The sequence below is a fragment of the Eucyclogobius newberryi genome, unplaced genomic scaffold (assembly GCF_026437365.1).
Source record: "Eucyclogobius newberryi isolate DKJ021-1_F unplaced genomic scaffold, fEucNew1.0.hap1 SCAF_12, whole genome shotgun sequence".
NCBI lineage: Eukaryota > Metazoa > Chordata > Actinopteri > Gobiiformes > Gobiidae > Eucyclogobius > Eucyclogobius newberryi.
This window is the reverse complement of record NW_027315746.1, coordinates 29,990,315-30,005,056: the sequence shown is the minus strand read 5'-3', so window position 1 is coordinate 30,005,056 and position 14,742 is coordinate 29,990,315. Positions and strand designations below refer to the sequence as shown.

Below are 14,742 nucleotides of genomic sequence, written 5' to 3'. Positions count from 1 at the left end.
TTAGGCGGGATTTGAATGTTGTGAGTGAGGGAGAGTGGCGGACAGGTTGGGGGAGGGAGTTCCAGAGTCGGGGCGCTATCATAATATAATACCCTCAGTATACGGGACAAAATGAAGACGGAGAAAGACAGCTCGAGCTGGCTCAGAAGAGACGTAAATCTACGGGAGACGAGAGATGCGATGCGATCCGTCGCGCTAATAAACAAACGCACGTGTGTGTTGTATCAGTCCGCACGGGGAGTGCACATGCGCACTTCCGCCTGAGTTCTCAAAACGCCGAAAAATTCTCCATTGCGCCTTTGAGGAGCCTGCGTACCACAGTTTGAGAACCACTGTACTACATCATACATAAAAATAAGCATGCCGCGCTTGAAAGATTCAATGAGATTTTTCCTCATCTTTCAGATCTCACATCTTCACATCTCAACTAAAGAGGCTTTATTTTTTTGTTCAGCATCAGAGATCTTATGTATTTCTGTAACTCCAAAGCACATGTGAAACAAATGTCAACATTCACTCACAGTACATGTTTTAACCTCTTTCAGAGAGTACTGAAATATTATTATCAATAAGAATGGCATGGCATGTTTTTTAGAGAACTAAATTTACGGTAACTTCATACTGAACAAAACCTCATCCGACCAGATATTTGTTAATGCAAATACTTTATATTTTTGAAACCAACATAATTTGATTTAAATCAAATTTATTGACATAACAAATAATAGAAACATTTTTTGGGGGCCTAATGTTTATCATTACATTTTATTTGCACTAGTGCAGTATTTTTTCTTGTAACAAAATAATAATCTATGATTTTTTTATTGGTACTGATTATCTACTGTGTTTATTTTACCATTTTATTATAGATTTTTCTTAATAATATAGTTTAAAAGGGTTTATATTCTGCTTACACACTGCATTTTTTATTATGACATTTCTAGGACTATCACTTTACACTAAACATTTAGACCCATAGACAGTTGCAGACATAGACAATGTACACATTTTTCCATTGTTCTGTCATATTTATACTTAATTTTAAAGAAATATTCATCCCAATTCATCCACCTAGACACAAGCTTATCTGACCGTTTTCTGCATGTTGGAAACTATGCACAACTTTTGCTAATGCGCTGTTTGAAGCAGATTTTAAAATGCAGTATGTTTTATTCCAATTCTACTTTCTGTTGGTCTTGTGCACTGCGAGCCTCTCCGTGATCCAAGGGCCTGCAATATTCAGTCCCTGGGTGTATTGGGTCTGCCTCTCATAAGTCTCCAGCAGCATGAATTATACATCCAAACAACTAGTTCAAACAGTGTTTTAAATGTAGCGCACAGCCGACATGGATACGGCTTCAGATACGGTCTTAGAATGCAGACACTCCATATAGTATACAACTTTTTTAGACTAACTTTAATAGTACAATCGTAAAATCTAAATAAAAGTGCCCAACCCAAGCACATTCAATTGTTGCTGCATTCTATACATTATAAATAAGAGTTGGTTCATCATTTATCATTTATTTCTGTTTATGTAAGAAAATTGGGACCAAGAAAGAATTACAACTAAGCAAGGACACAAAGTTGGAAGTGTGCCAGTACATAAAAGATGGAAATTATAGAAGCAATGTAGGTAGCAAGGTAGGAAACAAAGTGCTTTAGGAAACGAGGTAGGAAGATAGGTAGGAGGAAGAATAGTTGGCGAGGTAGGAGGGACCGTAGAAAGCAAGGTAGAAGTTGATGTAGGAAGGTAGGAATTGAGATTGGAAGGAAGGTAGGAACCGCGGAAATTAAGAAGGTAGTAAGGACATTAGGAATTGAGGTAGAAAGGACTCAATGTAAGAAGGAATGTAGAACGTGATGTAGGATTCAAGGTTGGAAGGAATGTAGGAAGGAAAGGTAGAAATTAAGGTAGAATTTGATGTAGGATGTTAGGAATTGAAAGGGGAAGGAAAGTAGGGTACAAGGTAAAAAGAAGGCAGGATTCAAGGTAGAATGGAAAGTGGAACTTGAGGTAGAAATAAAGGAAGGAAGAATGGAGGGTAGGAATTGAACTATGAAAGATGGAAGGAAGGAGGAGATAAAATGAATGCACAACAACCTTTTTATTTTAGGAGAGCTTTGGGGATTTTATGTAATTAGAAAATACTTCTTATTCAAATGTATGTACACTTGGCAGCTTTATATTAGATTTAAGATAGAACAGGCATGTCCAAACTATGGCCCGGAGGCCAAATGCGGCCCGCAGACCAATTTTTGTTGGCCCTAAACAACAAAAAGTAGTACTTTTTACTGTAAAATTGGAAAAATTCAAGCATTATTATGTGACAACACCCTATTATTAATGTTCCAAGTATTATTAAAGGTGTGGAGGCTCATTGAACAATGCCAAATGTAACATTTTTAAGTATTCACTTTCAAATTCAACATTGTGGGGTTGTTTGTGGCCCTCGGCTCCATAGAAGTTTCAAAATGCGGCCTTCGGTGAAAAAAGTTTGGACACCTCTGTTAGAACTATAGAGCCAGCTGCTTGTTCACACTTCACTGTCATTGGTTTAATCCCCTTGTCACTCACTCAGCACAGGTTGAAGCTGACCAATAGCAGAAGTGTGTTGGGATATTCTATGTAATGTCTGTGATTGAGCCTAGAAGGGCATTAACCAGAAAAGCACTTGTCAAAAGCAAGCTGCGTCTTGTGTCAGTGTCAGGCCTCCTCCCAGTATCGCACCAGAATGGGATCCTCGGCCAATCAGTCGCCCACGTCCCCAGTCTCCAACCAAGGCTTTTCTCCCGGAGGTTCGCCCCAAGTAAGGCCTGGGACCACCACGCTCCAAAACTGGTCTAAACTGGTTCTCAGGCACACACCGGACCTGTCGAAACCATTTTAAACCGGCTTTGTGGATCCTGTCGAGTCAATACCTGTGGCTTCCCCCCTAGCTGCTTCTGTGATGTCAATAGCGGATCTGGGCAAAATGAGGCAAATGGTAATGGGCATGTAGTTAAATATTATAATGAGAGTATTTCAGGTACTTCTAATTCAGGTCATTCTATTGAAACCACAATGGTCAATGCTCTTTGCCCAGATCTGAGTGCGTTCTCTGGTGTTGTTGCTGTGACGTTCCGTTTGACCTCTCCTCTCTGCTGCTCTGTGCCTAGTCCTATAGCACTGTATCCCCACGCAGTCCTGGTCAAGTGTGTAATGTGTTTCCCCTTCTACCAGAGCCAAATGTTGTGTAGTTTATATGTTGTGCTGCTGATGATCGTTCATGTTGTGGATTCTGTTCAGATTGAGACCTGAAGGTAGGCACTGGTCACACAAACTTGGAATATGTTATGTTGATTATCCTTTTGTTTTTTTTATTAAGTTAGCAATTTATTCCTAATCAAAATCACTGTCATCCTGTATTTGACGGCAAATACTGGTGATGTGTTCAGGTGCATCTCCAGAACGTGTATCAAATAACAACATTGTCCCTTTACAACTACAAATTCTGACCCGTAGCCACTGTACCACTGTGCCACCGTAGGATCTGAATCTTGTTACTAAACCTTCCTGTAAACCACAGAGGTATAGTATGTGCTAACTAGGTTCTTACAAAATAGATGTTCTTAAAGCAAAATGTAGGATGTTTTTGGCCAATATCCTCTCATAGACGGGACAATTCCATCCCTCCAGATTGCAGAGGCCCACACACACTTCTCGGAGGATCCCGAGGCGTTCCCAGCTGGCGCCCCTCCACTTGGAGGAGTAGTAGTACTCTGAGCTTCTCCTGTTTGACGGAGCTCCCCACCCTATCTCTAAGAGATCGTGGTCCCCAAACCGGACGCCCTCTGACCGCTGAATGGACCTAGAAAATCTAATAGTCAGAGCCGTAAGCGCTGAGCCTGGCATACTGTATGTGCTGCACTTTAGATTAGGCTAGACTTTTCGTTCTTAATTGTGTGCCTCTAATTGCAAATCTTCCAACAGCATATAGACTTACTTCGTTTTTTAAATTACAGAAAGTATTAGTGGAAAGAAGGAATTTCTTTTTAACAACTATATGGTATATTTAGCGTGGGCAGACTTTTAAAACTGTCTACTAGCTCTCCACTCCACTAAATCCATTTCAGACACCACTCACAGCGAGCTATAAGGTGTGGGAAAGGCGCATCTGTTATTGAGGTTAAACAAAGGCTGAAGCACACTGACAAGCTGTGTCGCATTATGTCGATCTGCCCGAAGATCCTGTTCTGCCCTGTGAGCCTGTTCTGCCCCGCTCTGTCCTGTGAGCTTGTTCTGCCCCGCTCTGTCCTTTGGGGACTTGAGCACTCGCTTTCATAATTCACTTTTCATGTGGCTGCTCATGGTCAGCACTATGATCCAATTACTCGTACATTATAAAGGCCGCAATCCAATCAGCCATTCTTGTGTTCAGGCTTCTATGAGCGTATCCACCAGAGCAACTTAAGAGGATTAGCTGCTTAGTGACTTTGACAAGGAGAACTGGGATTATATTTTCAGTGAATTTTGCTGGATTTGATGAAATTGGTGTTAATTAAAACATCAAGGCCAGAGGAGGAGTAGTGGGAGTAGAGTTTCTGTGCTGCAGTGTCCTTTTATGGCCTTTACACGAACTGCTCAAACTTGAGATATGTTTTTGGCACAGAATCTACACATAAAAAACTAAATTCTATGAAAAATGTTTTAATAATAGTTATAATACTGCAACTCTATGTTGACAAACAAGTTTCAGTGTTCAACGTTCTGTTTTTAATACATTTTGAAAATATTTTTTACTGTTGAATAAGTTTAGAGTAGCCAGAGATTGTATTTCAATTTGAGTAATATTATTTTGACGTACAAACTACATTTGGGCAAACTACTACTCAAGTAATACCGATAGTAATCGTAAGAGTAACCATTTGTATTTATAATTAGATGGATAGATAAAATGAGGGAAAAAATGAATAATATCTAATGAAGCATTACAAGAAACTTTAATTTTAGATTTAAGTTTAGACTTTAAGTTTATGTTGACAAATAGTCAACATAAACCTTTTGTCACCTGTAGACACAGTGGGAATAGTAACCCAAACGTTTAATCAAGTAAAAGTAGTCTTACACTGTCAAATACATTACTCAAGTAGGAGTGCAATGTCTGAATTCTACTTTAGAAGTTTTATTAAAAGTTACTTAAATATACTTTAGTAAATGTACTATCTGCCTCTTCAGATAAGAAGTGACAATAATATTGTTATGTTTAGGATGTTTTTGTGTCTATAGTTGTTGCTTTATGTTGTAAACCAAGCTCTTTTTGCTGTATGTATAAGAAAAAATGTGAAATGTGACTGAAATATTATACTGTAGATTTGATGAGACAGATTTCCAGTTCTTTAAGAAGACATTTCTTGTTTGAATATTTTTGCATTTCCAATTTGATCATTTACATCTGAAGTTATTCAAAAGCTCTACAGGAGAACTTTACACCATATAAATGTTTCTTACTCCAATTAGAGGTGGGAAATATGTTACAAAAATATACTGTATAATATCACAATGATGTATCAATCCAAAAGTAGAATATCAATACAATCATTGAAATGAGATAGAAATGCCTAGTGTAATGTGTAACACTTTAATATAATGACTTTAATAAGCTTTAATAAAGCATGAACCTAGACTCAATTCATAATACACACATTGTTTATTAAAAAATATTCAGGATTCGTAAATAATTAATTAATACCCTAACACCTTAAAGGTGGTATGAACGATTTTTTTCAGCAAATTTTTTATCATATTTCCTCGTGGCGTAGATAAATCATTTGTCCTGCCACGTATCAATCATAAAACGCACCTATCGCTCACCTGCAGCCGCGTCAGGCTCGTCCCCACGTTTCCGCGTGCCTAAGCGCATCGATCTATCATAATATAGTTCCCTCAGTGTACGGGGCAAAATGAAGACGGAGAAAGACAGTTCGAGCTGACGCAGAAGTGGACAGAAATCTACGGGAGACGAGCGATGCGATGCGCTCCGTTGCGCTAATAAACAAACGCACGTGTGTGTTGTATCAGTCCGCACGGGGAGTCCGCATGCGCACTTCCGCCTGCTTTCTCAAATCGCCGAAAAACCGTCCATACCGCCTTTAATTCAATTGATACCTAAGCCTGAATCATTCTTAATGAACAATGTGTTCATTATAAATTAAGTCTATGTTCATGCTTTATCAAGGCTAATTAAGGTGTTATTATTTAAAGGTCCCATAACATGCAAAATCGACTTTTCAGAGCTTTTAACCTTCTTACATTGCTATTTGTGCTTCATATATGTACCCAGAGTGTTTTTTTGATTGATTCCCGCAGTGTTTAGCTATATTACAAACTATCTCCTTTCCGCGAATCTCCAAACTGACGGTACATATATATATATATATATATATATATATATATATATATATATATATATATATATATATATATATATATATATATATATATATATATATATATATATATATATATATATATATATATATATATAGAGATAGATATAGATTAGAGATATAGATAGATAGATATAGATATCGATAGATAGATATCGATAGATATGGATATATAGATAGATATAGATAGATATCGTTATATAGATAGATATCGGTAGATATAGATGGATAGATATCGATAGATATCGATAGATAGCGATATCGATAGATATAGATATCGATAGATAGATGGATAGATATCGACATAGAGATAGATCTATAGATCTATCTGTTCTGCGCACGCTGTAGAATAAACACCAGATTTATTTAGTCTCAAAGTAGTGTTGATCTGAAGTTCTATCATTTCTCACTCACTCGCGCGGAGCAGCGCAGCGCGGAGCAGACAGCTGTGGGGGACACACTACGTCACGGGTTGGGCGGGCACACACGCGCTCTGAGACTACGTCACGGGTTGGGCGGGGCACACACGCGCTCTCTGAGACTATGTCACGGGTGGGCGGGCACACACGCGCTCTGAGACTACGTCACGGGTTGGGTGGGGGAGCCAGATCGCTCTTCGCAAGGGTGGGGGCGAATATCAAACCAAGCCGTTTGCATTTCCGGGTTGGTGAGGGGGTCTAAGGTCTGGGTGATATTTCTTAACTATTATGTTATGGGTGTTGCGCAACACTTATTATTATCAATTATACACTTAGGATAGACTACGAAACGTGAAAAAAGCATGTTATGGCACCTTTAATGTTCAGCTGGAATTACAAAATCTCCTATCTCCTTTTTAAAAAAAAAAATTTAATATAATTTTGCAATGTTTTTCAGAGGGAGTTTTGTTGTTTTCTAACCTGACCTGTGGCTGTGTGTTGTCTTGCAGCACAACTCCATACTGGGCAGTGTTTTTGCAGACTTCTATGACCAGCAGCTGCCCTCCATTCAGACCAGCGCGCTCTCACAACAGGTACTGGCTCTTAACTCACGGGATACATACATAAAATCGTCAAAACTTGTTTGTTGTAGATATATTACTTTGCTATTGAAAAGGCACTCAATCTAAAATATGCTGGGACTTAAAAATTGAAAAGTTCAAAAAGTTTGGTTTTAGTCCCTAATTTTGGGTCAACTGATGTAAGCTTGTGATTTAATTTAATTAATTTTTTGCTCTAAGCAGGACTTGAACTCAAAACCTTTAGGCAGGATTTCCCCATGATGACCGTACGGAAAGCACGTTTTAATTTTCAGTCCAGTTCAAAAATGAATTGACTAGAAAGTAAAAAGTATCCACTATAAAATGTACTTCATGAAACTACAGACTAACATTTTTACTTACAGTAAAATATGTTTTATTTTTTGTACTTTTGTTACTTTCAACCACTAATGGATTTCAGTTTCATCAGTTTTGCAAAGATCTTATTATAGACTTTGTGTGCGTGTTATCTCCTCTATATACTTAAAGTTGAGTGTTGTCACAGCGTGGGTGCTCCTCGCTCCCTCGTTTCCGCTGCAGTGCCAGTTTGGTGTAGGAGGCAGGTCTCCATTATGGTGTGTGTGTGTGTGTGTGTGTGTATGTGTGCTTGTGTCAGCTGGAGCAGTTCAACATGTTTGAGACGCCCGTCAACTCCGACAGCCTGCCCTACAATCAGAACTCCACCCTCAACTACTCGCAGGCGCTCATGATGGGGCTGAGCGGGCCACATCTCCAGGACCCACAGGGGCTGGGCTTCGGGAACCACGGCAACATCCCCAACATCATCCTCACAGGTACTGCAAACGGTGACTGGTCATTTCAGACGGTGGCGTAAAAGCAGACACAAACAAATGACTGAGACAGTGATTACGGTAGTTTATTGAATATATAAAGTTTGGTGCTTATTCTGCGTTCCAGTTGTCCTTGGAGGTCCTGCGTTTCCAGTATGAAAATGTATTGTTCATCTTCTTGTAAAGACTCAAATCAAATAGCAAAAAAAACCTGAAACGTGCTTAAATCATTAAATCAGTCAAAATGTGGATCCAAGCAAGTTAAACCCAGACATTTGTAAGTTATGAATTAACATTTGAAAGGGATTTTTTTCTTTTGTGTATCTGTGCATTCATAACTCATGGGAGTTTCACATGTGCTTTGTGGATCTGGAGAAGGCATTCAACTGTGTCCTTTGTGGTGTCCTTTGGGGGGTACTCCGGGAGTATGAGGTCCAGGGCCCTTTGCTCAGGGTTGTCCAGTCCCTATGGCCGGCGCCAGGGCTGCCCTTTGTCACCGGTTCTGTTTATAATCTTTATGGACAGAATTTCTAGGTGCAGTCAGGTGTCCGGTTTGGGGACCACAGGATCTCATCTCTGCTGTTTGCAGACGATGTTGTCCTGATGGCTCCATCAAACCTGGACCTGCAGCATGCACTGGGACGATTTTCAGCCGAATGTGAAGCAGTTGGGATGAGAATCAGAATCAGCACCTCCAAATCCGAGGCCATGGTTCTCAACCGGAAAAAGGTGGCTTTGCCCCCTCCGGGTGGGGAGTCCTTTCCCCAGGTGGAGCATGAGATTGACAGGCGGATCGGTGCAGCGGCTGCAGTGATGCGATTGCTGCATCGGACTGTTATGGTGAAGAAGGAGCTGAGTCGAAATTCAAAGCTCTCGATTTACCGGTCAATCTACGTTCTTACCCTCAGCTGAGCTTTAGGTAATGACCAAAAGGACCAAATCGCGGAGACAACAGACAAAAGGAGTTTCCTTTGCAGGGTGGATAGGCTCTCCCTTAGAATTAGGGTGAGGAGCTCGGAGTAGAGCAGCTGCCCCTCCACATCAAGAGGAGCCAGCTGAGGTGGCTCTGGCATCTGTTTCGGATGCCTCCTGGACGCCTCCAGGCGTGTCCCATGGAGAAGAGGCCCTGGGGAAGACCCAGGACACGCTGGAGGGACTATGTCTCTTGGCTGGCCTGGGAACACCTTGGGATCCCCCGGGAGCAGCTGGAGGAAATGTCTAGGGTGAAGGAAGTCTGGGAGTCCCTGCTTAGACTGTTGCCATCGTGATCCGGCCCTGGATAAATGGAAGAAGATGGATGGACAATCAATACTGTTGAATGTCAAACTTTTTTCATATACAAGGTGCGGCCATGTTGTATTTTCTAACACTGATAAACTTGGGGTTCTGAAATGTTGCGGGAATTCCGAGATTTACATGCACAGAGAACTCAAAATGCGGCAAACAACTTAACAAAATTTGTCTTTGCCCCCCATAACCTCTCTGGTCCCAGGCTACAGCAGCTCAAAGAACCGATTAGAACATAGATAAGTGTCATCTCTAGTGATTTTCTCTCCACAGCTCAAATAAGCACGTTGATGCTCCAGTAGTTTTCACTTTCACACAGCGGACCAAAACAAAACAACACATGCTAGTTTGAGGTGGAGGAGAAGTAGTTTGTCATCTCTGCTGATCTAAAACGAGTGAGTCCATGTCTAATATTTCCCTGTTTTACCTGGTCCAGTTGAATGTCTCTCCTAGTCTCCTTTGTGCATGAAGCTATGAAGAAACAACACAGCGTCTCACTGCTCTACCAATATTTGACCCTCTCTGAGTGCGCTCCACTCCCTCTGTCTCCTCCTGTGCAGACAGGGCAGTTCAATTGTCTGCAGTGGGACAGCGCAGAATTGGCACTGCAGTGAATGAGGCGTTTCAAGGAGAAGTTTCTCAGTCACTGTGGATCACGTTTACCACTGCGGGTCCACGATGTCACACACAGACTGCTTTCTGCGCGCTGTGCTGACTTGTACTGCTGCACTTATCTTTCACATTTAACATGAGAAGCAAAGTGGAAACGAAGATTCTCTTCTCTATGAGATTCTTCTAATATTCTTCAGATATGATTTATATATTATAGGATTTACAGAGGAGAAACAGAGGAGACAGACTGACTCATTCTAAACCCGGGACAAACGTCTTCTGCTGCTCTCTCTATTTAGAGATTTACCCCGTGTTGGCACTGAGCGTTCTGTTGCTCAAAACACGTATGTCACTTGTAATATGCGCACATTTCTCCAAACGTCTCACACCCTTCTTCTGCGCCCCCCACTTTGAGAAGCTCTGCACTACACACACTCTTCTCCACATTGGGGTTATTGGGATATGTGAGATTTAAATCAATCCCTAACCTTAACACATAACCTCAATCATGTGCATTTTGAAAACTCCTGCCGTTCATGAAGACGCAGTGATATTAGTAGTGAAACAGTTATAGATAATAGCCTAAGTGTCACAAGTTCACAACTCGTAATGTAATGTATACGATTTTTAACAATGTAATGAATGACACATGGCGTCTTTGCATGGCCCAACCCTGCTTCGCTTCTTTAATCTGCCCAAACACAATGACTGACTCTCAGAGCCACCTTAACTAGTGAGTATGACTAGTTTGTCAAGACTTCCTTTTATTGTCTTGTACTGTAAAGCTGATTTCATAAGACTATTAAAAGGCTTAAGTTATATTTGTGACGACTGAGTGCAATTAAGAGTGATTTGAGGACAAGCCAGTTTTGTTGGTTTTAGAACAAGATTGTCAGTTGAGACTTGCCACAGTTCTGAAATGTGTAATTAAGACGTCAAGTTCAAATAATCAGCCAGACACTTCTATTGTGGCTCTGCTTTCTCTTACTTAAAGGTTGCTTAATTATTTTTTTTTTTTTTAAAAAGCTCACAAAATCGTTATCGTTAGTGTATAAAGTCAGTCTAGTGGTTCCATAAGTTGGGGGCCAGAGAGAACAAGTAAGGGACAATCCCACTTTGTCACTCTTGTCGCTATACATGGCTCACAATTTTGATATATAATTTCCATGTTGTTTGGCTTGTGTAACTTATTATATTAATTTGCTAAATGAAACACACTTTTCAATAATAACAATATACACTAAGGTACTGGTAGTATTTAGGTAATTAAGTCAGGAGGTTGTTTATTTTTGGTTTAATTATTAGACTATAGCTCTGAATTGTGTGTTTATGATATATACTACTTATATGCTAATAAACAATCACCGTCAGACCTTTACATCTTGTGCGTTTACTTTATTTATTCTGATAATTATTTAACTCTAGGTCTGTGTTCGTCCTGACTCTCTCATGTCTGCTTCTCTGCCTTGTCCTGCAGCTCCTCCTCCCTCTGTCCCCTCACACACAGCTCTATTCTCCTATTTTACAAACTATACCAAGTAAAGGTGTGATTTGTGTGCATCTTTAATTACTGACACGGAATTGCCAAGAGTCTCTAGAGGTAATATTTTCAGTCGGACAAAAATGATTGTGGGAGGCACAGTGATTTATTTGTTTTTCAAATGGAAATTTCTGTTGCAACCACTACAAATAACAGTAATTTTATTGTTTTTGTAGTTGCAGTTGTTTGTATGTTTGCACCCCAACAGTTGGCATGGAGTGGTGTTTAATTTTCTTCACATATTTAATTAATCCCATTTGAAGTAGTCTTATCTCCTTCTGAACAGATGTAAACAAACAGCCCGATTCATCTCCTGTGTGGTTCTAAAATCCATACTCCATCACTGGGCTAAGTTTGTATCCGGCAGCATCATGTTGACACTAGTCATGCAGCCAATGCATAACTCACAAATACCGGCATTTCTAGAGTGTCAGACACATAAAAAAGTGCAACAACACGTTTTCTGTTTCTATATCTATTTTTATGTTGTAAAACATGAAATACCATTGTGTCAATTGGGGCTTAATCACATTTTAATCAGAATTTATTCTGGGCACAGATCAGCTCGGGGCTTTTTGGAGCATAAAACATTTGGTTTGGAGCAAAAGCCCGACTTTTAAGTGTAAATGACCCTTAAAAGGCTGTATTCTTTATGTTCACGAAATGAATATTGAGCCAATTGTATTTGTTTTTAATTAGGCAAAATAAAATAGAATTGAAAATTGCTATTATGATACATTTTTGCTTGTCATAGCGTCCTTCCCTTTTCTTATTTAAAGGCTAGTTGTTGTGTCGTTCCCTCTTGATCTTGGTCTGACTCTAACCCAAGTCCCTGCTCTCCTCCAGTGAGCGGTGAGTCTCCCCCCAGCCTGAACAAGGACCTGGGCTGCCTGTCTGCAGACCTGGACTTGGACTCTCAGTTCCCCCTGGACGACCTGAAGATCGACCCGCTCACCCTGGATGGACTGCACATGCTCAACGACCCAGACATGGTCCTGACTGACCCTGCCACAGAGGACGCCTTCAGGCTGGACCGGCTGTGACCACCAGCAGCTGTATGTAACCACACTACGGCCCCGGGTCTGGACTGACAAGGCCCGGCAGGCTTTTTTTAGAGAGAGAAATCAGAATGGTTACTGTACAAATGTGTTGATTTACAAGCAGCCTACCATGCTGATATTTTACTACAAAAGAATGTTAATGTGACAGTTGTTGTGCAGTATTTGCGGCATCTGGTGGTGATATATTGCTATAACACTTCAGAAGCGGTTATGAAATGAACATGCCGTTATTGAAGGCCCTCAATTCAACAGCAAACTTCAAAAAGACTACACTTCAGTTTTATGCATGAACACAACACAGTGAGGTTATGCAGATGACATCGCAACATACTGAATTTAGCAGTGAGTGTCAAAACTGTTTAAGTGACAATGGTGAGTATAGACAATTTCTCCTGTTAGAGATAAACGCACAACTATAATGTGACAGAGCTGCAACCAATAAATAAAACCAATTGTAGAAAACCAGATAAACAACAGAAAACTGTAGCCATGCTCACATTTCTCACTGATACAGACATACAGTTGAACTTATACCTTTCTCTCCTTAAATAAGATGTTTTTGTGGAAATTGATTGTGGGGTGGGTTGAAGTGTTCTTTATTTCACCCTACCATTAGCAAACAAGCTAGCAGAATTCTCCATTCGCTGCAACAACAAAGAAGCTACTTTGAGCAAAACCAAAAGTCCCAAAATGTGACAACAAAACAGATTTGATCAGTTGTTCTGCAGTTCAGAATAATGAGGTAATGTTGATGTCAGTGCATAACCTTTGTTTTCAGAGCCAGAAATATTAAACAGTTATTATGTTTACTCATAATCATGATTTTATAAAAAAAAAAAAAAAATACTCACTGCTTGAATAAAATTACTGAATGAGCAATTTTAAAACACATACACCCGTTACGGTACAAAGAAAACAATTCTAGAAAATGTGACTTTTTAACAGTTTTTCTTTGGCCAAAATGTTTTCTAACTTTTAATTTATTTTATTTTGAAGTTGTTCACTAGCAGTTATCAGTTATGCATGAAATCACAAATCACTGTGCATACTTGTTTTGCCTTAAAAAGCTTTTAGTTGCAAAAAAGTATATTTAAGTATATATATATATATATATATATATATATATATATATATATATATATATATATATATATATATATATATATATGAAAACATATTAAGAGTTGTACAGTATATGTTAAATATTTTAAATTGATAAAATACTTTTTTTTTGTTTAGTCATTTATCACTTTAATTCTGATTAAGTGGAAAGCACCAGACTTATAATCTATAAGACATTAACCATACACTAAATAGAATGATGAGCCTGTTATTCATGCAATGCCTCTGAAGATACAGAAAGGCTGAGTAAATATTTAGGGCCCAATATTTTTAAGTGGAGTTTTTTACTCAGTATTTTATAAAGGCTGTTTTTGGTAGGAAAACAATTGACAAAACTAATGTACGTTTACATGGACAGCTACGTTTATGTTGAATGGACACTTCTTACGGCTGTTAACCTTGTGGTGGTGGAAGCCGTAGTCTAAGAATGATGAATGATAAGAATTTTATTGAAAACATATTCCTTTATTAGTTTGCTCTGTCTTCATGAAATATTTCACTTAGAAACAACAATGTTGTCCAATCTGGTCCTAAAGATGTTTTATTATTTCATGTAATCCACTTCATATCACATCCTCTTTATAGATTTTATAAGGGATAATTTAACTTCAAAATCTGTTTTCTAAGAAATGCATTTTTTCTCCCACAAGCATAAAGATCAGCACCTGCAAACCAAAGTTTAGAATCTTGTACAAATCATGATTCGGACAGATCGAACAAAAGGATTTATCTCATTTGAAACCTAATTTATTAAATATTTAAAGAATTAAATAACAATTTATGCTAATTTTCAGTCAAATCAAGTTTACTCAAATACTAAATAAGATTAAAAATTCCCTCTGTAAATGTTTGTTATATGTTGACAAAATGAAGCAAGAAATT

At 39.1% G+C, this 14,742-nt stretch overlaps 1 protein-coding gene across 1 annotated transcript in view; it reads left to right on the top strand.

The window, feature by feature from the left end:
• Window positions 1-13,501, top strand: part of crtc1a (CREB regulated transcription coactivator 1a) — a 51,866-nt gene extending 38,365 nt beyond the window's left edge. Inside the window, exons 12-15 of the mRNA XM_072441855.1 lie at window positions 2,706-2,810; window positions 7,358-7,441; window positions 8,064-8,241; window positions 12,524-13,501. Coding sequence (XP_072297956.1) covers window positions 2,706-2,810; window positions 7,358-7,441; window positions 8,064-8,241; window positions 12,524-12,720 — 564 coding nt within the window. The 3' untranslated portion in view covers window positions 12,721-13,501. The remainder of the gene's footprint in view (window positions 1-2,705; window positions 2,811-7,357; window positions 7,442-8,063; window positions 8,242-12,523) is intronic.
• Window positions 13,502-14,742: the final 1,241 nt, after the last annotated feature.